A 23,663-nucleotide genomic window follows, 5' to 3' on the forward strand; every position below is an offset into this window, starting at 1 on the left:
CTTCCTTTACCTGGTGAACTGCTCACCCATTCTTTGTCCCACTGTTCACATCTCTGTGATTCTCCCTCCATCATCTTCATGTTTCTTCTTCTCATCTTTACAACCACTTACTTATCAGTTACAAACATTTATAACTGGTAAAAGGGTAAAACACATCATCATTTATTAATGACTTACTACTTTCACAAGTTATAAATGGTAGTAACTCATTAGTAAGATTAATGAGTAGCCTAGTGAGCATTAACTTGATCTTGCCAAATAGTGAGCTGCATCAATGTATGAAAACGGAGTTAAAACTTGTTTATTGTAGTTTATGATTTATAAAGTGTTAACAACTAAATTAATAACCTAATTGTGAACCATTTATAAATATTTTATAAGGTTAGTCTTATTGTAAAGTGGTACCCAATGCTGTGCTGTTGAATAACAGCTGCCTCTATCATTTTTCCAGAGGTTAGCCTACTCGAACAGCTGTGTGACATGTGCACTGCAGTTTCTGAGACATATGTTTAACTGTGACCTAGTAGAGGTTAACATATGTGCTGAGGGGGGGCCTGAGGCACAGGTGTGGTGAATAAATAATTTTCTGGTTAGGCCCTAAAAGGCTTGGACCACCTTAGCTACAATACACTTCAACAAAGGAAGTGTTAACCCATCCACACACTAACCACAGCGGTACACAGAGAGATATCGGTCGGCCTGTTGGTGCAGTTTCACCCTCCCCTCCTCTGCCCCTTTTCTTCCTCCCACGGGAGCCTGACGACGTAACTCCTCCTGTTTGGGTATTGTGATGTCTTCTCGCGACATTTCCCTCCTCCGGAAAAAAAGGAAAGGAGACGCGATCGATGACATCTCGCGAGGTCGCTCACAGCGGGAGCCCACCCTTCAGTGATGCCGACTGCAGTGTGTATAATACCAGCGAGGGAAGCTCTGGGAGTCTAGGAGGAGCTGCGGCAAGGTCGACAACAGCATCCTTCTCCGAACAACAGAAAAGACCAGAGCTGGACGGGATTTAGTCCAGTGGCTGCGAGCGAGGGAAAGTAACCCGGGGGATTTTAGATTTACTGCCTCAGAGGAAGAAGAAGAAGACGGAGGAGGAGAGTGGCTGAAAGTTTCCAGCCTGTAGCCTCATGTTCCGAGTTAGCTAGCGAGCTATCGTTCACTATTACCGCTCTGCGAACGTCTGCCTTGCGCCTTTTCTGACCAGGCGGAGCAGCCTGTTCGTCCCCGGACAGAGGAAGCCAGTTCTTCGTTTTTCACTGGGCGTCTCCCGGGCTTCCACACTTCCTCCAGTTAGTCTAACTGGCCATAACGTGGCTTTTTCTATACGGTTTTTGCGTTCATTGGTGTTTCTTCTTGTGCCATGTCTGCGCCATCCTCCGCGCCTTCCGCCCCGCCAGAGAACACTGCGACAGAACATGATTTTCTAGCCCCTGATGCGGGGCAGAGGCCGCCCGGTCCGACGCCCAGTCAGAGCCGTTTCCAGGTGGACCTTGTGGCTGAGGCAGCGGGCGCCGCCGAAGACAAGTCCCCGAACTCTGACGCCTCCTCATCGGTCCCATCCGGCGAAAAGGCTCCTCAAGAGTGTCCGGGTGCTGATTCGGGGGCCGGTGGAGAGGAAGCCAAAGGCCGGTTTCGGGTGGTGAACTTCGCGGATCCGAGCGGAGCGGGGAGCGCGGCCTCTCCGGAGGCACCGCCGGCTGAGGGGCTGCAGAACGGGGACACGGTGATGAGCGAGACGAGCTTGCATTCATCCACATGCGGCCAGCATCACTATCACTATGACACCCACACCAACACCTACTACCTAAGGACTTTCGGTCACAACACCATCGATGCCGTGCCCAACATCGATTTCTACCGGCAGACAGCGGCACCGCTGGGGGAGAAACTCATCAGACCCACCCTGTCGGAGCTGCACGATGAGCTGGACAAGGTAAGCGCCACACGGGCTGAGAGAGTCGTGACGCCGGGCGGGTTTACCGCTCATAATATTAGGCTATAAATCAGCTTAAAACGTCTTGGTATCAAGAGGGACTGTACACCACCTTTTCCCAGAGGACTGCCCTCAAATCATCCTTAAATACCACAGACTTTGAATTCATTCCAGGCCATGTGCTGTGCGTAGAAACTGGCAGTCTTTTCCTTGAATGCTCCTTCTAGGTCACAGTAAGTCTGCACCACTGCTTTGTGTTTCAGTAGCGTGGACAGACTTAAGTCCTGAGCCGGTCTGTGGCTGAAAGGAGGCTGATGTCTTATTAAAATGACTTGAGGTTGGTTACAGGTGTTGTTACTGGTCAGGTGATTCTCTGGTGAATGGCACATTCTGACTGAAAGCCATTTTCTGTTACAAGTGGCTGTTCTGTAGTGTGCAGTGAAAACTTAATCAGTTTTCTTGATTTGTATTTTTTTCTATATAATTCACCCTCATTTGTAGGTTCATTATTAAGGCTGAACAGGCTGCAGTTTTTTTTTTTGATAATGGTAAAATGTGTTGCAGTATATCATTATAAATGAAGCACTGTGGTGCTGCAGAGACACCCAGCCTGCAAAATATATACCCCAGACATATAGCAACATGTTTGGTACAAACTGCAGCAAAAACCACATCATCATCATTTTTATATTTTTGTCAGTGAAAATTGTGTCTGTCAAATAATCCCAATATGATTTTTTTGCATATCACTCAGCCTTATACGCTATATGGCCAGATATATATGTATGTGGGCCTGTCACGTTTCCTTCATATGTGATAGTTGGAGGCGCTCAGCAGCCTCCACTCTCCTCAGAAGGTTTTCCACAGAAGAATAGCCCGACTGCTCCAACAGCAGCATAGTGAGGCCCAGCGCTGATGTTGGGTGATGAGGCCAGGCTCACAGTCTGTGTTTCAGTTCATCCAACAGGTGTGGGTGGAGTGGAGGTCAGGACTCAGGGCTCTATGCTGGCCAAACCATTTCTTTATGGAGCTGGCTTTGTGTAGCGGGGCTTTGTCATGTTGACACAGGAAAGGGACAAACACCAACTGCTGACACAAACACTGAAGAACATTGTAAACGGTGACATCCAGTGTCCACTCCTGACCCCTGACCTCAAGTATATAGACCTTGATGTCCATGTACTTTTGACCATATGGTGTAATTGTCAATTGGTCAGTGGCTTTAACTCGAGCTGTTTTCTCATATGAATGAGGCCCGGAGTTTCTCTTTCACACAAGCAGAGATCGTCCCTGTCAGACACATCCTCACCTACTGGAAATACTCCACCGGGTTAATGCGGGAAGTGGCGCCTAGGTACAGCCTGCAGGAGACAGGATAGAAATGTCCTCAACATGCTCACTTCCTCGCTGTGAATTCTGCGGACAATGACCCGCTCTGTGGCAGGGTGACCTTCGTTTAATGTCCGGTCCAACTGATTGGGACACACAGCTCCTCTGAGTAAGTCATGGTTGCGGTACATGTATGAAAGCTCTATCAGTCTGAGCTTCAATCATGTCCCATCATGCAAGTGTTCCCTCCAGGCGAACTCAGCAACAGCCGACCTGTCTGATTAGTTTCTGCTCTGTGGCTGTTGTTTCAGTGAAATCAGCGGCTGGAAGGACACTTGGCTCGTAGCAACATGTGTCTGACGACTGTTCTTGGAAGATGGTTTTGTCAAAGTGAACCATAAGTGCCCTGATCTGTGGGTTTAAAGAGTCATCTGTAGTGGAGCGTGCTGAACTGCAGTGTGTTTATCTGACCCTGAGCTGCCTTTAATTGTCAAGGTTAGATTTTGATAAACTTCAAAGTGACTGTTGGCAGCAGTAGTCTGACTAATGCATCAGAGCCCTGATGAATTTGCAGTGGTTTACTCACTCCGGCATACAGAGCTATTCTACTGGCTGTACTGTAAACATCTCGGCTATGAATAGTAGACATTCATAAAGTGCAGAATGTAATCTGTGGCTGCCCTTTTTAACTTTTATAATCCCAAGTGCTTCATCTAAATAAGAGGCAAACCATCTTTCAGAATTAATAATGTAACCCGACTGATACTGATGTTTGAGGCCAATACTGATATTTGTGATCTTAAATAAATCTGATTACAATTTATGAGCTGATATATATCCATTAAATTAGCTTTTTAAATATTTTGGTCAGGATATGCAGTGAGCAGGACATTTTACTTTGCCACGTTTCTCCATGACAAACAGTTTACAATGTTTTTGACATTTGTGTTCTGACATTTCTTTTTGCTTCTCAGTCAGTTTATCACAGACATATAAATAAAAGTATATGGTGTATTTATGGAAAATGGATTTATTAGCATTCTTAGACAGTTTGCAAAAATATCTCAGCTGCTTTCTTACTGGGAGTCAGATGAGAAGTTGTTGGTATCAGTTTTGTTTGTGTTCAGTACTGAGGTAGCCTCAAGGCTTATTTTGCGTAGCTTAGCAGCATAGCTAACCTAGCTCCATCAGCGGTACCTTCTAACACTGCTCAGATGTCTTTCTTGCATGTTGTGTTTAGGGCTGGATATCTAACTTCAGTTCTTTATTTGAGGAACGTATCTGAGGCACAGAGTATCAAAAACGGTAAAAGTCCTGAAAGGAGGCAAAGACTGTCCCGTCAGATTCCTAATCTAATTCCCTTATTCTTGTATTTTAGTTAGAGAAAACTCTAGTACAGCAGCTTGTGTTTTGACAACATTTCAAAACTCAGCTTCTTAGTTTTGTTAAACACGCAGTGTATAAAAAGTGTATTGTTTGCACAGGTATCATATTACCTTTAGTATTTCTATGAATTAACATTTAAACCATTCCCAGAGCCATCCATAGCTGTATGTGTATTTAATATGTGTATGGATGGAGGATGTACCCTTAGTTTAAGCATTAGCATGTTAGAGGTCCGGTTGTCATGGTAAAGTTGCTGTCACCTCACAAACCCATGTGATTTTGAATGTATAGTTTGCTAACGAGGCAGTTTTGCAGCTGAAAGGTTGTTTTCTGTTTTGTTTTGAGGAAAAATATCTGTGCAGAGATTAAACTGATTTAAAATCCTTTTTTTCTGAAAATGGCTCATAACAAGCATATTTCCTCAAATATGTCGGTCCTCATACCAACGGTGTCTTACTTCTCTTTACAGCCTCTGAAAATGTTGCATGGTCATTTGTCATGTTTATGTGGTCGTGGTAGTTTGCTGTAGTTTAGGTGCAGAATGTCTGGGAAGTTTATTGCAGAAGTCCTGTGCTGGTGTTAAGTAACTTCCTCTAGGCACATCTTCATGCCATCAGTAGTTACATGATTGCAACACATGAATAGAGTAACTGTCCCACTGCACTGGTTACATGTGTGAGTGTACAGATGAACTTAAAGCTCCTGTTCAAACAGTAGAATCTAAACAATGAGTCAACCACTACGTTGGAGACTTGTCATGGCTGAGGTCATCTATCACAGTTCACATATCCTCCTATTAGGGAGCAAAATATACTATTTCATATTCATTGGGGAAAAAAGGCGCAACAATTTTTCTTGCACAAACTGTTTTGGTATCAAGTTCTTTAGGGATGCAGTGCTTGTCTCTGATTGAGCTATAATACACAATAACACCTGTTAAACCTGAAAACCTTATAAAGCGTGGTGTATAATGAGCTGCACCACCTCTTCCCCCATCAACCACACAGACACATGGATCATTTCTCCTCTGGTTATTGGGATATAGGCCAAAATGATTTCTGTATTTCTCATACAGCAACATATCAGTTTTAATACAGCTGTCTTTGGCTTTGCATGTTTCTCCTGTTTGTACAGTAGCATCCATCTCAAAGCGCCACACAGGCTTCAGCAGCACTTGGCAGTAACATGTTTTCTATCTATCAGGCACCAGTAAAAGAAGAAAGAAAATATATTATTTTAAGACAAGACAGTGGTCGCAAAAACTATTTAATATGATAATATCATTTACCATTTGAAAATCATGACCCATCAGAGGCTCATGTCTCTGCAGGCTGATTTCCATAGTGAGCAGAAATAGTGGAAACAAATGAGACAAATGTCTGAGTGGTGAGAAATGCTTATTAACAAAACAAACCACTGTGATATGAGTTGGAAAGTGATGCAAGTGGATGTGGGGTTTGTAGTAAATGTCATAAATAATAATAAATAAGAAAAACCCCACCTCTGTTGACCTTTTTAAATGTGGTATTAGAGGCCCAGTTTAGACCAGTCCACATTCCAGTGCTAACAGCAGTCACACACAGTGAGCTTTAGAGCAAGAAAACGGCTTCCTCTCTGCAGTTACACAAGTACACATAGTACACAAGTGTAAAGAAATACAACTGATGGACAAAATAATGGAAACACTTGAACTCCCCAGTACAAACTCACCAGTACCAATACTGCTCCTACCATTCATTACCCAGTGTAATGAATGTATTTTACAATCTGACACAATCTTGAGCTTTGATCATATCGCATGATCTTCATCAGCAGATGGAGTCCACTCAGGTGTCATGGAATTGAACTTTACTCTCTGAGCCAACATGAACGAGAAGTTCTTTTTTATAGTCATAAAAACGGATGTGGAGCTTCATCAGTCGTCTCGCGTCTAAAAGTAAAAAGTGCTTCTTGTAAAGGTGTCCGATGCCTTGAACTGGTGACCTGTCTTTGTTCCAGCATCTGGACTTGTGAGGAAGTTACTTCAGTGTTAATCATCAGGGGTTTAAACTATTTAGTCTATGTACAGTCTGTATGGAGACAACCAAAGAAATGTGGTTAAACATAACAAAGAAAATGATAAAATTTCCAAGATGGTTGCTTTGTTTCAACCTGTGGTGGCTGCAGTTTTCTATCCAGAGGTGACTGTTTGTTGTCAGGATGTTGAAGTGATTTTGAAAAAGTGTCTATCCTCCTCTCTAGAGTCCAGACTATTATTAATAAATCAGGAGCAGTGTGTGTAGTAGTTGAACTGGTAGCGCTGATCCCACTGACCTTGTTTTCAGTTTATCAAATTAGTGAGCTGAAATAACAGGCTGTTCAAGGGAAGGCCATCATGTGGAATGCCATGTTAACATTCCTGAGTGAGATATGACTTTGTGAATGAAATGGCCAGGATATGAACAGCAGCAAACAGGGCTACATTTCTGGAAAATATGACTATGTTTGTGTTTATCTCCTGATTTTGAATTATCTCTTCAACAAAACCATCAGCAAAATACTGTGAAATACAAGAAACCAGCAGAGGGCCGAGAGCACGAAGACTTTCAGCACAGTAGGGATATTAACTGTAACCCTGAATAAGAACTGGGTCTTAAGATTAACATGTGCTGATTGTATGCACCAACCCATTCATTTTAAATCTGTTGTATGCTGTTTCTTTCATCCTTGATAATACAATTTGGAAATGATGGTTTAATTGACTGATGGTCACTCTGAGCTCCAGAGAAAGTTCCAAAAGCACAACCATCAGCTGTCCACTGATCTGAGCTTCATGCCAGAGAGTCAGACGAAGCCTCTCCTCAGTTTCCTAAAGGACTCTGAGACTGAGAGAAACCAGATTCTCTGGTCTGATGAGACCAGGACTGAACTGTTGAATGTTTGAATGAAACCAGGCATCTGTCATCACCTGAACAACACCATCCCAGCATGGTGGAGGCAGCATCAGGCTGTGGGGGTGTTTTGGGGGGAGACTGGCCGGGAGTTAAATCAAAGCTGATTGCAGCAAAGTACAGAGAGATCCTTGATGAAAACCTGGACCAGAGCTCAGGACCTCAGACTGGTCCAGCCAGAGTCCTGACTTGAACCGAACTGAACATCTCTGGAGAGACTTGAACATGTCTGTCCACTGATGGTCCCCATCCAACCTGACAGAGTCTGAGAGGATCCAGAGGTGCAAAGCTTGTGACATCAGACCTGAAAAGACTGGAGGCTGTAATCTCTGCCAAAGCTGCTTCAATAAGTCCTGAGTAAAGGGTCTGAATACTTATATCAATGTGATATTTCAGTTTTTACTTTTAAAAACATTTGCAACAGTTTTTCAATAGATTTTCCACACATTAACTATGTCATAAGAAAAATACCTGTACAGAATTAGGTTTTATCACTCCTGTTTGAAATATTGTTTATCTATCAACAGAAAAATGTCCTCATTCCATTTTTTCCTTCTAACTTTGAAAAATGTGTATTAAAAAAATCTATATATCATTCAATATTTAGATTATTTAAGCACAAATATCAACACGATTATTAACCTCAATAACCCAGTAGCAGTCAGGCTCAGTGTGGTCTAAGTGCTCCTATACATGCTGACTCGCATGCAAACCTAGACGGACATTTACTGCCCTGAGCCTTCCTGCTACTACTGGAAATGGTATGACCATTTAATGCAGCAGCACACAGGATGTGATGCTGCATTCAATGTATTATGCATGTCGCTGTAAAACACAGCCATCAATGCTGGGTAAGTTGTTCCCTTCCTGGACCTGTTCTCAGCAGCAGGTGAATTCACTTCTCAATAACTGAAAATGTTTTCTGGGCCTCCCAGATTAATTAATAATCCTGCTTCCTGAGATGGACCCATCATCAAGTCAAATAAGACGTCTACAGTCCAACACTGTAGTGTGCAGGGACCTTAACCTGACCTGAGACCTCCCAAGTTATGGTTTTTGATTGACATCGACTGTACCTACAACACACCGGACTGGTCCTGGGTTTCAGGTACCAGATAGCAGTACCAGTCAGGTTTAGCTGAGAAGGGTTCAGTTGGTTCAGGTCTTACAGACATGGACATGGGCTAGGTAGGTTCTGGATTTGCACTAGGTTGTCTGGTGTATCCCTCAACGTTATCAGGGTGCCTTTGTCCAGGATCACTGCCCGCACTCAGTTGTATTGTAAATGAAAAATGGTGAAAAATAATCTCCCTCCAGTGTTCCTTAATCTCTGCAGCAGCTGATGAGCTGCTCCCATATCCAGCCATCAAGTAGCTGGTGATGAAAAGTGTGTCTCATGTTCTCAAGGTTGTGTAGTTAACAGAGGGCTGCTGTTGTGCTCCCTGGTCAGAATACACTGGGTCTTAATGGCAAGTATCTAGTACAGTATTAGGAGTCAGGCTGGTTTCATTACCACGAAATTACTGCTGCTAGCAGATATCTATCAGCTGAGTGACAACAGGATTTAATTAGCTGGCTCGCATTCATAGAGGCCGCACTGTATGGCTCAATATCTGGGAAGTAGCGTTCAAATTCAGGGGGTTTGTGGTGGTTTGAAGGTCGTGGTGACCCTGGTATTTCCACTTTATCTGGTCTAACACTGAAGAGCTTCCCCCTCTCTGGACAACACGCCCAGATCAAAAGGCGGAATGGAATTTCCACTGTACTAATTGACTGTAGCCCATGGACTTTTTCTCAGCAATCAATGAGTCACTCAGTGTAGTGTTGGGGCTGTTAAAGAGGCCGAGTGGTTCCGTGTTTCCTGAAGGTGGTTGAACGCTTCAGGTTCTTCATGCAACCTGTTTGAGGCAGTGATGGTGAGATCCAAAAGCAGGTGATGCGTTGTACTTGGTGGAATGGGACGTCACCAGAGTGTCTCAGTGTCGTGGTATCCTGGGCCGGCGAAAAGGCAGCAGCAGCCACACTGCAGTGTGCTGTAGGTCCATATTGACAGGCCAGAAGGGAAAGGGTGACAGGGCAGATTTATTCAGTCCAGAGCAGCCAAGCATAAACGCATCGAGCTTAAATATTGATGTGTTGCTCCAGTGTAGCAGCTCCGCTAAAGCTGGCACATCATGCACAGCTGTAGCCTGCCTGTTACCTCCTGAGTGAATGAGGGTGATGTCAGGATGAGCTCAGACTTAGTTTGAAAGTGGCATCTCAGCCAAAGAAAAGCCATTTCTTTCATGTGCTCGGACTGTGCATGTGGCTCGGTTCTTCTGCAGCTGAACAGCGACTGACAGTTGCAGGAAGCTAAAAGCTAAGATATAGCATACGGTGGCATCGGTCTCTGCTCTCCCTCACCTGACGCTGCGCAGGCTAACTCATATCTAATCCAACAGACATGCTGTTGCATCGATGCGCGACATAGTCTCGTAGACAGGTCCTGGCAGATAGCTATGTACATCCTTGCCGATATATGGAAACTAATAACCAGAATCGAAATTCAGTTGTTTTTACGGGTACCTGGTTCGTAACATTTTGGAACTGGTTTTAATTTGGAACGTGGGTTTAGTTCCCGACCCGACCTAACAACAGTAGCTGGACATTTTGCTCTCTTCCCTGTCTCCCTGCAGAGACAAAGAGCTGTGAGGACAACAGACCAAGAGACCAAAAATTAAGCATTGTGTTGCTATGGAGATGCCCCGGCCTAAAAATCATATTCTCCACATTTAAAAGAACATGTTTATTTAGACTAGTATATACTAAGATGTCTGAGAAGCACTGCTCCGAATGTATTTTACACAGGTTATAAAGCTAATAGCACGAATGACCTCTGGTACCTGTAGGTTCCACTGTGCTCTGGTCAGTCCAGACATCGCCTTGTTTGACCACTCTTTGTGTTTCACAGTTGCTGTTGTGTGTGCCGTGTGCCGTCTCCCCCCAATGTCTCTGTGGGTTCAGTTAATGGCACATGTTGTTAGCAGCATCTTTAAGCTCTTATGATGTCATGTCTGTTGCTCCAGCTTTGTTGAGCAGTGTAAGCCCCTCCCACCAACAGGAAGCTGTTAAGAGAGTTTTCATGTGGGTTTGTGTGTGTATGTGTGTGTGTGTGTGTGTGTGTGTGTGGGGTGACCCGCCACCCACCACCCGTTGTTACAGCAGAACTGCCGTGTTTGATATCACTGATCTGCAGTTGTAGTGTCTGAGTGAACAAGTTCTTCACTGTATAAACAGCTTGTGAATGAGCGCAGCCTCATTCCCGCTGCTTCTGTCTTTTTTATTTTCCCTCCATGCAGCTGAGACCTCCTTACATTCCTCCTGCAGCGTCATCACACTGATTGGTCAGATGTCTCACACACAGCATGAATCTGAATAATGGCTGATGCATCTGTAACTGAACCAAGCCTCAGATTATGTTCAGATTCAACAGCTAGACTTGATGCTGAAATTAACACTTCTTTATTGAGACACACACACACACACACACACACACCGTGTCTCCTCATTCTCCCCTACAGCCTTTGACAGATGATGTGATCTGTAGAGATGTGCTGGTGACATGTTTTGCTCTGACATCACTGATGTTTGAAGTGATTGGCAGTGAATTAAACAATAAATTATTTTTAATAAACGTAGCTGCACTGACAGTTAGTTATTTCAGATGATATCGGGCTACAACGGCATGAATTACTGTTTGAATGACTGACAACATGAACATTTTATTTCGGATGAACCAGGCGATACGACTTGAAACCAGTATCACGATTATTTCAAACTTCAAACTGGATTAGGATTAATGATCGATTACTTTGGTGCTCATCTGTCTCTCTTTTTGAGCCATGCTTTGTTAATAATCAATAATCTGTTTGTGTCCAAGTGATCAGACTAATTGGTGGTGTTGCTTTTGGTCATTATGCACGCTGCATTCACCACTGTCTGGTCACTTTGACTGACAAGAGCCAATCAGGAGGAGAGGCAGGTGTCGGAGTGAACGTAGTAAAAGAGATGCGCTTTAAAACTAAAAGTTGTTTGTGTGGACGCAGCCTGAGGCTCAGTGTTTGTGCTCGTGACGTCTACATCACCTGACAGAACCTGAATTAACCAACATGAAGATGAAGTTGGTGAGAGGTTTTTAGATGTTGGTTTTGATACTTTTTAACAACAGTCAGTTCATGTTGTTTCAGCTGCTGCAGTCGTATAGACTCAGATTTAAACTGCTGCTCTTTGCGGGAGATGCTGTGAGATTAGCTCACACAATGAAACCTCTGTTTGGGTGTTAGAGGAGTTTTTTTTCCTCTCCGGCTCTCCATGTTTCTGCCCCGCTCCCCCTTCTCTTTGTTTGCCACACAGACTGTACACAGAAACAGGAAGCGAAGGACGCCCTGGGCTTCTGGTGTGGCCTTTGACAGGAGAGGGAGTCCTTTTGTCTCAGTGTCAGCCGCGGCTGATGGCCTTACAGCTGTTGTAACACGCACACACACACACACACACACACACACACACACACACACACACACACAATGTTTGGCCACAGCTCGTAAAACTCTTTGTGTGTGTGAGAGTCCATTCTTTCTGTCTGCAGAGGAGCTGGCTTCCTTCTGAAGCCCCACGTCTTAAGTGCGTCACTTGGAGCCTGATGTCAGAAATAGCAACGACCCCGCCCCCCTCCTGAGACCATTTGTGCTGTGCTTACATGTACAGTAATTAAATTGGAAGTACACACAGTTTGGGTTTTTTCCCCTCACCTTACAACAAGCCGAGCCATCAGCTGCGGATTCAGTGAGGAGAGTTACTGCTCATGTTTCCAGACCTGTCTCTCTATCATATCACTGTGTCCCAGAGTTCAGCTTTACCTTGACGAATACAACACAATATAACTGAGAGGAAGGATGATACAAATAAGAGCTGGAGTTATCCTTCAAGTATGTGTTCCAGGAGGTTTACTGATGAAGGTAGACAGAATGAATGTCTCAGCTGCCACAGGCTCCATCTGTGACTGAAGGACTTCTGGTTGATTCAAATCAAGGAAATCCTTTTTATATTTGGTACTCTGGTTGGGGGTTAAGAGACTTGCTCAAGGGCACATCAGTGGTGGTAGTGAGGGACGGGGAAGCACTGCTCTTTCACTTCCATCTTTCTCATCCTGATGTAATCTGCCAAAAGGTGAACTCACAGTCTCTGACCACGTCATGAATGTTTTTGATTGTTTGATTAATTTCATCACCAAAAAACGTCAAGTTTCAGTTTGGGTGAAAATGCAGGAAATTTAAAAGGTTTTTAAAAGTTCTTTACGCTCGGCTGAGGTGGAAAAGTTGTTGTTTCAACAAAAGCAAACTACAACAAAAAGCAGTGGAAACAGGCTTAAAGAATAAATCATGACATACATGACACATGTGACGAAAACACTAAATCTGTGTGGAGCAATAATGACTTCAGTCCCTGATGCCATATTTCCATCATGTCCTTCTAGAAAGGTTTTAATGGCTGGAGAATAGAACCAGCAGCTGTAATATTCTGAACATTCATTTCAATTTTCTTTTGCCGAATTTCAGAGTTAAAATTTGCCCAGCTCCTGTCCTGAATGGAGCATTGCTGGAAAATGAATAAATACTAATGTAAAGAACACGTTTAGCCGGTTTGCTTACCCTACATAATGTCACCCATAACTTCACCCTGACACCTGACACCCAACTCCCTGTGTTTAAAGACCTCTGGGACACACATATTGTACATGCCAACCATACAGTTCCACAGGCCTGACACAGGTTTGAAAATAGGGAAGTAGTGTTGCAGAATAATTGCGGTGTTTCCAGTTTTGGCACCTCCTCCTTCTACCCAACCCCAAACCAACCGGATCAAGCTGGTAAGTGAAATTTTGAAAGTAATTATTTGGTAAATGATAAAATAACACATTCTTTCAAGCAATATATAGCAAAAAACATTAATTGTAATAATTTCATTATGTGAGACAAATTTTTACAATTGGTATTTGCCAATGTAAAAAACATAAATGCAAGTAAATTAAATTGTTATAGGTTTAGTCTAAAGGTCTCTGTCCATGTGTAGTGTGATTAAAGATCAGGTCTAGGTTCTATATTAATACTGTGAAAGTATCAAAGCCTCAGTGCACAGAGAAATGCACACAGCCTGTATTCAGAAACTGAGCCTTAAAACCAGCCGTCAGGACTTCTAGAACTTTGTGATGTCACAACAAAGCAGTCACCACCCTCAGCCATGCCCCCCCGCCCACCTGGACCCACCGTCCAACCTTGCAGGATTTGATTTCTCTGCTGAAACCAGTCAGCTAATCAGAAGAGAGGCTCAGAGAGCTCCAGAGCTCCAGAGAGAAGCCTGAGGGAGGAGATGTAAAACTACACTGAGATGGTTTTTGGCTCTTAAAACCACAAATAAATCTTCTGATGGATCAACACTTCAAATAAAACACGGAAGAAGAGGAAAATATGGAGCTTTAAATTCCATTTTCCATTCTGTAAAAACTGGGATCTTCTCCCATTTAGAGGAGATGCAAGTGACGACCTTCACCAACACATTTCCTGTCGCCTGCAGTCCTCGCTCTTGCAGCTGCACACCGCTCCCAGCACCGCTGAGCTCAGCATTTCACAAAGCACACGCACTATTTTCACTTGGGGGGCTCAGTCATGGTATGAGGGGTGAGTGTTGACATCATTTTCTCACATGATACCAACCCCCCACAGAATGCAGCAACACACTCGTTACTATGGCTGGGTGTGACTGTGATACTGGAGGAAAAACAAAGAAATGTGTTAAAAGATTGTCAGTGCCAGCAGGGCCGACCGCAATCTGTGCAATCTCACAATGAACTGTGTGGGTTTCCTAGCACGTAGTTATAGACACTGTGTTTATCTGTCAGACTGCATCAGACTGAAAGTAAATTCATAGTCTTTACTTGTTCTTTGAACAGATAGTTATTGATTTACAGCATTATTTTGCCAGTATTGGACTGTATTTTATTTAAGCAAAGTAACAGTTGAGAACCTTGGATTATTTTGTTCAATGAAAAAAAGTGTTTTTTCATTATAGTTAGACATTGAAAAGATATTCTTTGTAGCAAAATTCAGGCACTAGTATAGGGACATTTCAAATAACACCAAGCCCTGATTTTATCTAAGACTAAATAACCAATACACAGTGTGCATTCATCTCTTAACAGGAAATGAGTGCCGTCTCTTATTCCCTTTATTAACCTGCTCAGGAGAAAGTCAAAGTTCTTAATTATTCACCTTGAACTGAGGACACTGTGACAATGAGCGCTTGTGTCCGTGTGGATCAGTTAACGTGCAGCATGTCTGCGGAGCTGACGTGAGCGTGTTGTTCAAGAGGAAACTGTTTGAACGGGTCAGAGATGTTTGGAGGTCAGAGCGATGTGACAGCAGGAGCCTCGCTCTGCTTATGCGAGCAGAAAAATCAACTTCCTGTGAGATGGCGTTGGTTGGCATCATGGAAAATGAGTAGACGTCCTTTTATATACGTGTTTACAGGCTGCCACATGTGTGTGTGTGTGTGTGTGTGTACACATGCACGGCACATGGCAGGATGTGCCCACGGTCCCCGAACTTCTCACTCAAGTGCAGAATTAGGTTGTTCTCAGTGGCCCACTTCTATAAACACATGCACACAAAGCATGTCTGATGGAAAGTTGGAAATTAACAAGTCAGAGGAACTGAAACGCCACAGGAATGTTACAGAACACTCGTCATTTATTCAGCTGAGAACTGAGTGTGGTGTTGTTACTGTGCGGACACAAGGTTCCGCTTGAAGTCATGAATATAATAATAACTTTATGTCACACTTTTCTTAATAAGATGCAATAAAGTCAGAACAGAGTAAATAGTTCAAATTGTAAATTAAATAGATCACAAGAAGAATTAAAATAATACAAGAGTAATAAAACAATGACTTGGGCAGAGTTGACGGGAGCGAGGACCTTTCCTGACTTTAATTCTAAACCAGGGGTCTCTAATATGTGGACCGTGGTCTGGATCTGGACTCACATGCCGTCCTACCTGGTTTTGGACCTTGTTCTAACCGACACAGCTTTTCTAGCCTTTACGGCGCTGGTCACATGATGCTACTCAGCCAATCATTGTGACTCGAGTCAGTTGGTGAGAGACGAGAGGAGAGAAATAAGTGGGGAAAGTGGAAAAGGGAGAAAACAATGTTTTGGATCTTCGTTTCAGGAAGTTTTGCTCAACTGAGCGCTTTTGTACTAATTGAACACCTCTGTATTAACACTTGTCATAGAGTTCAGCTGTCTGTTCATCCTTGTAGCTGTTCAGAAGCAGATTGACTTCCTGCTTCCTGCTCAACCTGCCAGCTGCCTGCTATTGTGGATCCTCTTTCCTCTGCAACAGGAAATGAAGGAATTTCCAGGTGAACACTGTGTGTGTCTATTTTGGTCACACTCAGAGAAAAGTGATGAAGTTCTAGACAGAGTCTCTGGTTCAACTACTTCTGTTCATTGTGGGAGTTATTTAGAGATGCGCTGGTCTACCAGATTTACTCACTGCATCTCTGGACCAGAGGGGGAGAGCGTGCACAGAGGTGGTGTGCTAGTCGTTTGTAAAAGCCCAATGTAACTGGTCCATAGTCCTGATGTGTCGAGCATCAACAATCAGAAGTAATAAGTGCATGGATGAAAGCATGAACAGATGCATACAATAAGTGTCATTGCTCACACATTGATTTTTTTTTTAAAATACAAGCATTGACTGCCACATATTTATTTTCTACTTTGTTTTTTTTTTTTACTATTTCATATGAGTAAAATCTTTTTTCAGTGTAGAGCAGTGTTTTGATTTGCCCAGCCTTGCCTTGCCCACTCACTCACTCACTCACTCACTCTCTCTCACACACACACACACACACACACACACACACACACACACAAACACATTCTCAACTGACTGTCATATTTGGACAGGCCATTGGGAGCATGGGGCCAGTGGACTGTCCCTGTCTGTCTCTGCTTCCCTGCCTGTGTCGTTCAGGCAGAGCGTGCAGCAACCTTCACCAACTCGTCCAGTCTGCCATTTGTTTGACACGAGGTGAAACAACGCGAAACTAATTTGCACCACCTTATATCTGGTATTATTTAACACTGGAACACAACGCTACTCCAGACAATGACAACGATTCTGCAGCATGTTTCAGAAGTGTTCCAGAAGCCGCTAAAGATACGAACAGATCGAGTCAGACAGGAAATCAAACGCAGGACGGACATAGAGCATCAGATCAGTTTTCAAAATAAAATACCTATCACTACATCAACGTTGTAACTGATGGACCCAACAATGACCAATTCAGCAATTCAACAAAATTTGGGCTTCTCAAACCCTCCCGGTGTCGTATGAAGCGTTTATAATGTAGAAGTAAATATAGCAGGTAAATACTGCTAAACCAAGAATGGGCCCATCCCTGCTTCCAGTGCTTCACACATACTCCCATCCACCCCAAACTACCACTGATAAAACCGCCTCTCATTCCAAGTCCATTCACCTTCCTGAGCAACAGAGCTCCTCAGTGTCTGCAGCAGCCTCACTCCTCACCTCTTTTACACCAACGCCACAGTCAAATCGTAATCCGACACAATTCCAAAACAAAAATCTCTGCGGTGTGAGGCCGGGCCATTTCAGCTCCATCAACAGACCTCAGTGGGCAGCAGGGAATCCAACTCTGGGAGAGTTTCAGCGCAGTAAAAGAATAATGACCTGAGTGGTGGGAGGTTTTCCCAAACAATGGTGAGATGTCTGAGATAGTGGACATCTGATCGGTTCTCTCAGTCGCTGGTTGAGTCATGCAGGGAGGGCAGGGGAGAGTCGGCGTGAAGTAGGTATCGGCACAGGAGACGCTTACCACTGCAACGTAAACGGGTGTGTATATCAGATACAGAGCAACACTGGACAGTGATTCATTCAGACATGTTATCATTCCAAGTGGGAAACTTAAATTGCAGACAAGGGTACAGATAAAAAAAACAGGAGGGGGGGTCACCTTAGCAGCCACCTTTACAATCTGGCTCAGGTTTGTTTTCTGTCATGCTAAGGTTATCAGGCGATTTATACTATAACGACAAAGTGCTGTTGAGGTTTTAACAAACGCTACAAGTTTAACTAGTCATACTAAAAACCCAGAGAGGCTGCCGCCCGCATTACACTCAAACTACAGAGAGTTCAGCATTGTTTCCAAAAGTCTGCGTTTTAGCTGCTTGAACACTCCAGGATGTCAGGAGTAAACGTAGCAAAAGAGATGAGTTTCTAAACTAAAACCTAGTGGTGTGGACGTAGGCTCAGATTGAAGAAGCTACACCCAGAGAGGGTTTTTGCCTAATAAATTACTTCAACAACAAATGAAGAAAATTGTTGTATTTGTTATTAATTTTCTGTCCATCAAGTAATGAGTTAAAGGCATTTAAGTAGTATGTACACATGTAGCTCAAAACCGAAAATCATCTGCTGAAGAACTGTGAGCTGAACTCGAAAACATTTAGATAAATGAACAATAATAATCATCATATGATCAAATAATGATTTATTGTCAGAAGCAAAATAAAGAAGCCGTCCGACTCCTGGCTTCAAGTGTAGCCGTGAAGTGTTTTACCTTCAGCATGTGGCTTTTAATAAAGTGCTCTGCTCTTATGCAACTCAACACAATCCTCTCTGTTGAGCTGTAGTGATGTCTGTTTTTCCGTCATGTGGTGTGTAGAGGGAAACGGGCAGCTCCAGCCTCACCAACACAAACACGAGCTGTGTTTGTTTTTTGATTAGGTGAGTTGCGTCAGACGTGATAATTTATAGAGGATAAATTATTCATGAATAAGTCGTCAGCAGCAGAACGTGCCAGTGTTTCCTGGAAGTGAAGCTTTGCGGGTCCTGGAAGGTTTCTGAAAACCTTCCTTGACTTTCAGACTGTTTGTCCAAAGTGAACTTTTTTTTTTTTTTTTTTTTAAATCTAATTGCATCATTAGGTTTTCTTTTTTTTTCTTGTTTGTAACAATGCCTTTCGTGGCAAGTGGCGGTACAGTTTGCTCTGCCGTGCTAAGCTCTCGATGCTTTTGTCATTGTTGTGCAAAGCCAGCTTTTGTGTTGCTTCAGCCACGTAGATAATGTTGACCAACTCATCCTGTGTCGTGTGCATTGTTCTCTGGCTGTGCATTCAGCAGTGAGAGCACTCAGCCTCACCACATACAGATCTTGCAGAGCTCCAGACCGCCACCAGAATGATGTGGCCGCTTTTTGAGAGCATGAGTTAAAGTTGCACATGGATGCATTGGTGCCAGTGCGTGATGATCACCGGGCTGTTTCAGTGCCCCTTTGGCACAGGCCTTCAACTTCATCACTGATGATGAAACCTGTGAAACAAAAATGGAGAAGTTTATAGGCTATTATTTAAAAAAACAAAATGAGGAGGGAGAGGTGGAGGCTGGTGGAGAGGAAGTAGAGCCAACAAGAGGTCCCGCCTGCAGAGAGAGAGGGAGAACGTCTGAGCCAGTGAAGAAGAGAAAGTTCTACTTTAAACCACACTGGCAAACACAGGACCAGTGTTTGTGGTATGAAGTCGATTGCAGGTAACTGTACCTGTTACCGGGTCGACACAGTTTAAGTTTGAAAAAATCTGCCTCACCTGAAACACTCAGCGTCTCCCCTTTTCTTTTCAGCGGTTAGATGAGAGAAATTGCTCAAAAGAGGAGAATGAAATGATCATCAAGTCTATAACACGGCGACAGATTAAATCCTCTTCACAAAATTCAAATCCCAGATCACAGTGAAGAAGAAGGACACCGCCTGTTTCCAGTTCATCAGATGACCTCCAGGAAACTGGTGACAAAGTTGGAGGAGTAGTTGCTTATGCAGAAGTGAAAACACCAGAACAAATGCTTAAGGCAAGGGCTGAAAAATTCATCATCTTATGATCCAAATTGCAAAATGGCAAAGTGCAACATCCAAAGAAGTAAAATGTGTCACAACAGACACAACCTGCCACACAAATCCTGTTCTCCAGGTGTAAGGGAACATGCTTGTTTGATACAGACCCAACAGAAATCACATCTTCATTTTTATATACACCTTTCAATTCAGAAATATACCATCTCCACTAAAATTGTGACTATATCAGTCAAAAAATATTCACAATGTGATAATATTGTATATTGTTCAGCCATACTCAAGGCAGTTAAACACAACGTATGATTAAAAAGTAAAAACAATTTATTTATTTTAACATGCTTTGCCTTTATTTGATAATATTTTCTTATATATACATGCTTATATAATGGAGGATGACCTACTTTGTCAGCCACTGCTTGTGTCAGGGGAACTTAATGTTCAGATTAAAACATTTAGCAGATATCAAGTCTCTGTCAATCTTTACATTAATTCAAGACTAGTGTTTACAAATTAAGACAGCTGTTCATCATCAACACCACACTGCACCAGAACAAAAATGACTGCGACCAAATGAAGGTGCAGTTGGAAGATTCTGTCTTGAATGATTCAGAGTTGATTTCTGAAATTGCAGCGACGAACACACGTTTTACCTTTGCTGCGTTCCAGCTCCGCCCACTGTGTCTCTGTCAGATTAAGTCAGTGGACAAAATTAGACAAAGCCCCTGATCCTTCCTGACAGATCTGTGCCACATAGAAAATGTCTCCTGATCATGACAAGGATGCTGAGCAGCTGGAGCGTCCACATTCCTGAGCTTCAACATCGTCGGTGTCAAAAAGAAAAATCGGTCAAAGCCTCATTAGATAAATCACAGCGTTCCTTCAGTCATCTGTAGAGGACAGAAAACACTCGAACAGCTGTTCATAACACTCATGATATGAGGAACACTGGTCTCCATTAGAGACAGAGCCAGGTAAGAATCTGACCCCCCCCTCTATAAATCCACCACACAGATGCTCCTGTCCCTGATGCCACACAGGGGAAGCAGACCTTGGTTTCAGTATTGCATAATGACATCAGCAGCATGACCTGACATCACTCCAAGCCGAAAATGTGATGTCCCACGGCCCAGCTGTTTCAGTCATTAATGCCAAGAGCAGATGTAATTATTTTTTAATTGTGAAGCTGATTTCATGCCACATAAAGACGCTGGCGGTGAGTTTAATTTTCAAACAGCTCAAAAAGCCAGAATCATTTTAATGAATTTCATTTTATCACCCATGTTGAACAAAGCCTGGTTGTAGTTCACCTGAAACCAGCTCTTCAGTAGCTGCTGATCAGAGCTGCTCAATGTTAAAGAGGAAGCTTGGACCATTCTTCCTATAGAGCTGCTTCAGTCAGACAGATTCTCAGGATGTCTGGTGTGAGCGGCTCTCTGAGCTTCGGTCCACAGCATCTCTACTGGGTTCAGGTCTGGGTTCTGACTGGACCACTCCAGAAGGTGGATTTACTCTTTCTGAACTCCTTCTGTAGTAGAATAATTTGATGTTTAGGGTCATTACTGTGTTTCTATTGCAGTTTTGAGTTTTCTCCTTTTGCAATATCATTCTCATCAAACATGGCGATAGATTTCCAGCAGTCTGCCTCTCGGTTGGAGCCGGCTCTCTGGGGCCTGATATGGCAGGTGCCACAACTTCAGTGCGAAAACGGTTTCCATGAAATTGAGTGAAATATTGCTTCGTGGAAAAGTCTGAAAGACCACCTCAGGCGAGCTTATGAATCTTTTTGTGACATATGTTGGGTGGACAGACACCCTGACATGATCCTGAAGAGACCTTGATAAACTTGATGATGTGGAGCTGTCCAGGTCCAGAGGCAGCAGAGACCCAGATCTTGATGCTCCCTCCACCCTGCTCCACCTGAGGGAGGATGTTTTCATGATGATATGCAGAGACCTGTTTACACCACACATAGAGCTGCATGTTCTTCAAACAGTTCAACCTTTGCCTCATCAGTCGACAAACATTGCTCTTTGACCAGCGTCAGGCTTGATCTGTGTCTGGTCGACTCATGGACAGAGATGTGAACCAGCTACAATGAGACCATGAGACCATGATCCATGAGACTCATCATTACCCGGATCTGGATGATATAATTACTTCACTCTACTACTTTATTACCTGTTTGTTCTTTCCTCCGGATGTCGGGTCACCTCACTCCAGTCTCTGAAGTATGGGGTTTCTTACAGAGAACAATGGGTGAGACAGCAAATACCTCAAATTAAAGGATGGGAGTGTGACTCGTGCAGTGAAAACACACTGCATGTGTCATAGCCTTTAATTTCCTGCTTGGTACCAGGAGCCTTTGCAGACTGGTTAGCTGTTGGAGTTGTTCCAACACAGCTCCTGCCAAGAGTTTTATTTTTACCCTCATTGATTTTTGAGTCAGATACCTGACAGTTTGATCCCAACCCACTGTTTGCGCTGTTAACTCTTTTGTGTTGACCTAGTCATGAGTAGACCTTAGGGCTGGGCAATGGTATGCATCCTTCTATTGTTTTACTTTAGAGAAGGGTGTGAAGGTAATTACAGATATCCATGCTTCCTTGGTTTTCAAGTTCATCCCTTGTCTGCAATTACTTCTAATGTTCCCTGCTGACAAAACTTTTATATCTTCTTCTATTAGCTCTGTCAGAGGAACATCTGTTTTCAGTTTGTGAGCTCTTATAATTCCTCACAGTAGTATTGTCCTTGGCAGGAACATTGTCTCAGTCAGTTTGATGAGGAAACGAAGGTTTGAACCTTGCATTGTTTTCTTTACCCTAGATTTTACAAGCATCTTTCTAATAACTGGAGGCAGGGTACATTTGAAAGTTTTTGATATCTATGCCAACATAACAGTTTTTGTACAGATTTCAAAACAAAATAAGCCAATAGGGCTGCGTATCAAACTTTGATACTTTCACCAACCGACCAAACTGTTTCGATACTATCAAGGATTGAGAAATACCTTGTCATTTGATACCATTTTTTTATCGTTAAGAATCTGTATTGCAGTCAAGGTATCGGTACTGATATTGGACATTTTTAAAATGATTTTCAAGTGAATTTCTATTTATATAGCGCCAAATCTCAACAGAAGTTATCTCAAGGCATTTTTCAACTAGAGCAGGTCTACACCGGACTCTATAACACTGATTGACCCATCCACCCCCATCATAAGCAAGCACTTGGCTACAGCAGCAAGAAAAACTTCCTTTTAAGAGACAGAAGCCTTGAGCAGAACCAGACTCAGGATGGGCGGTCAATAACAGCCCTTAACTTTTAACTTACACATTTTGTTCAGCAAAATAATCTTCACAAATGAGCATCACTTTATGATGTTTGAAGCCTTAATACAATCAGCAGAAGTAAAGAGCTAATGTCAGGCTATAAACCAACTACACCACGGTCACATGACTTCAACATCACCACCACAAAAGCTTCAAGAAATCAGGGCTGGGGTATTTAATGATGGATTTTATGTTGTAGAATTTATGTTACATTAACAACAGACCTTATTTCAGTCATCTCACCAAAAACACATTCATAAAATCCAGAGACTCCAGGACCAGGGAACAGGAAGTGCAGAAATGCAACTAATTTCCTGGTTTTATGCTCATTCCTGCAGCGATCTATAGAGAACTGTCTCACTTCCACACCAGCTTCTTGTCCACTAGCTTTTATTCTATTAATTTTGCAAGTTGAATTGTTGCTTCTTTAACTGAAGAGAAAAACAGAAGACTTATAAACGGGTTAATAAGGGAAAAAGGCTGTTGTCAGTATAAAAGTACATTTGGACCAGGAACCTGATCTGCAGAGGGATTCTAGCTCTCAACAGCCGGTCTAGCTTCCGCTGCTTGATTGCAGCAGTTTTGCTGAGTCACTAGAGGGGTGCAGGCAGGGTGTTGGTGTTGACAGATGGCCCAGGTGAAGTGATGCTGAGTGATGCTCAGATCCTCCCTCCCACAGATCGGCTCTATACATGCCAGAGGCCCAGCTCTCTTGGATAATTTATACCACCTATTTATACGCCTCTTGTAACAGAGACTCTCTCCTGAGAGATGTTCATTAATGTTT

The 23,663-nt window shown here is 43.2% G+C and overlaps 1 protein-coding gene across 1 annotated transcript in view; it reads left to right on the forward strand.

Annotated features, from left to right (window-relative positions):
* Positions 1–936: 936 nt before the first annotated feature.
* The window catches only part of slc12a2 (solute carrier family 12 member 2), a 67,622-nt gene continuing 44,895 nt past the window's right edge, over positions 937–23,663 (forward strand). Inside the window, exon 1 of the mRNA XM_023397828.2 lies at positions 937–1,936. Within this exon, the coding sequence (XP_023253596.1) occupies positions 1,364–1,936 (573 nt within the window). The 5' untranslated portion in view covers positions 937–1,363. The remainder of the gene's footprint in view (positions 1,937–23,663) is intronic.

This window comes from Seriola lalandi, unplaced genomic scaffold (assembly GCF_002814215.2).
Source record: "Seriola lalandi dorsalis isolate HSWRI2012SDOR001 ecotype SW California unplaced genomic scaffold, Sedor1 jcf7180002054939, whole genome shotgun sequence".
In the NCBI taxonomy this organism is placed as follows: domain Eukaryota; kingdom Metazoa; phylum Chordata; class Actinopteri; order Carangiformes; family Carangidae; genus Seriola; species Seriola lalandi.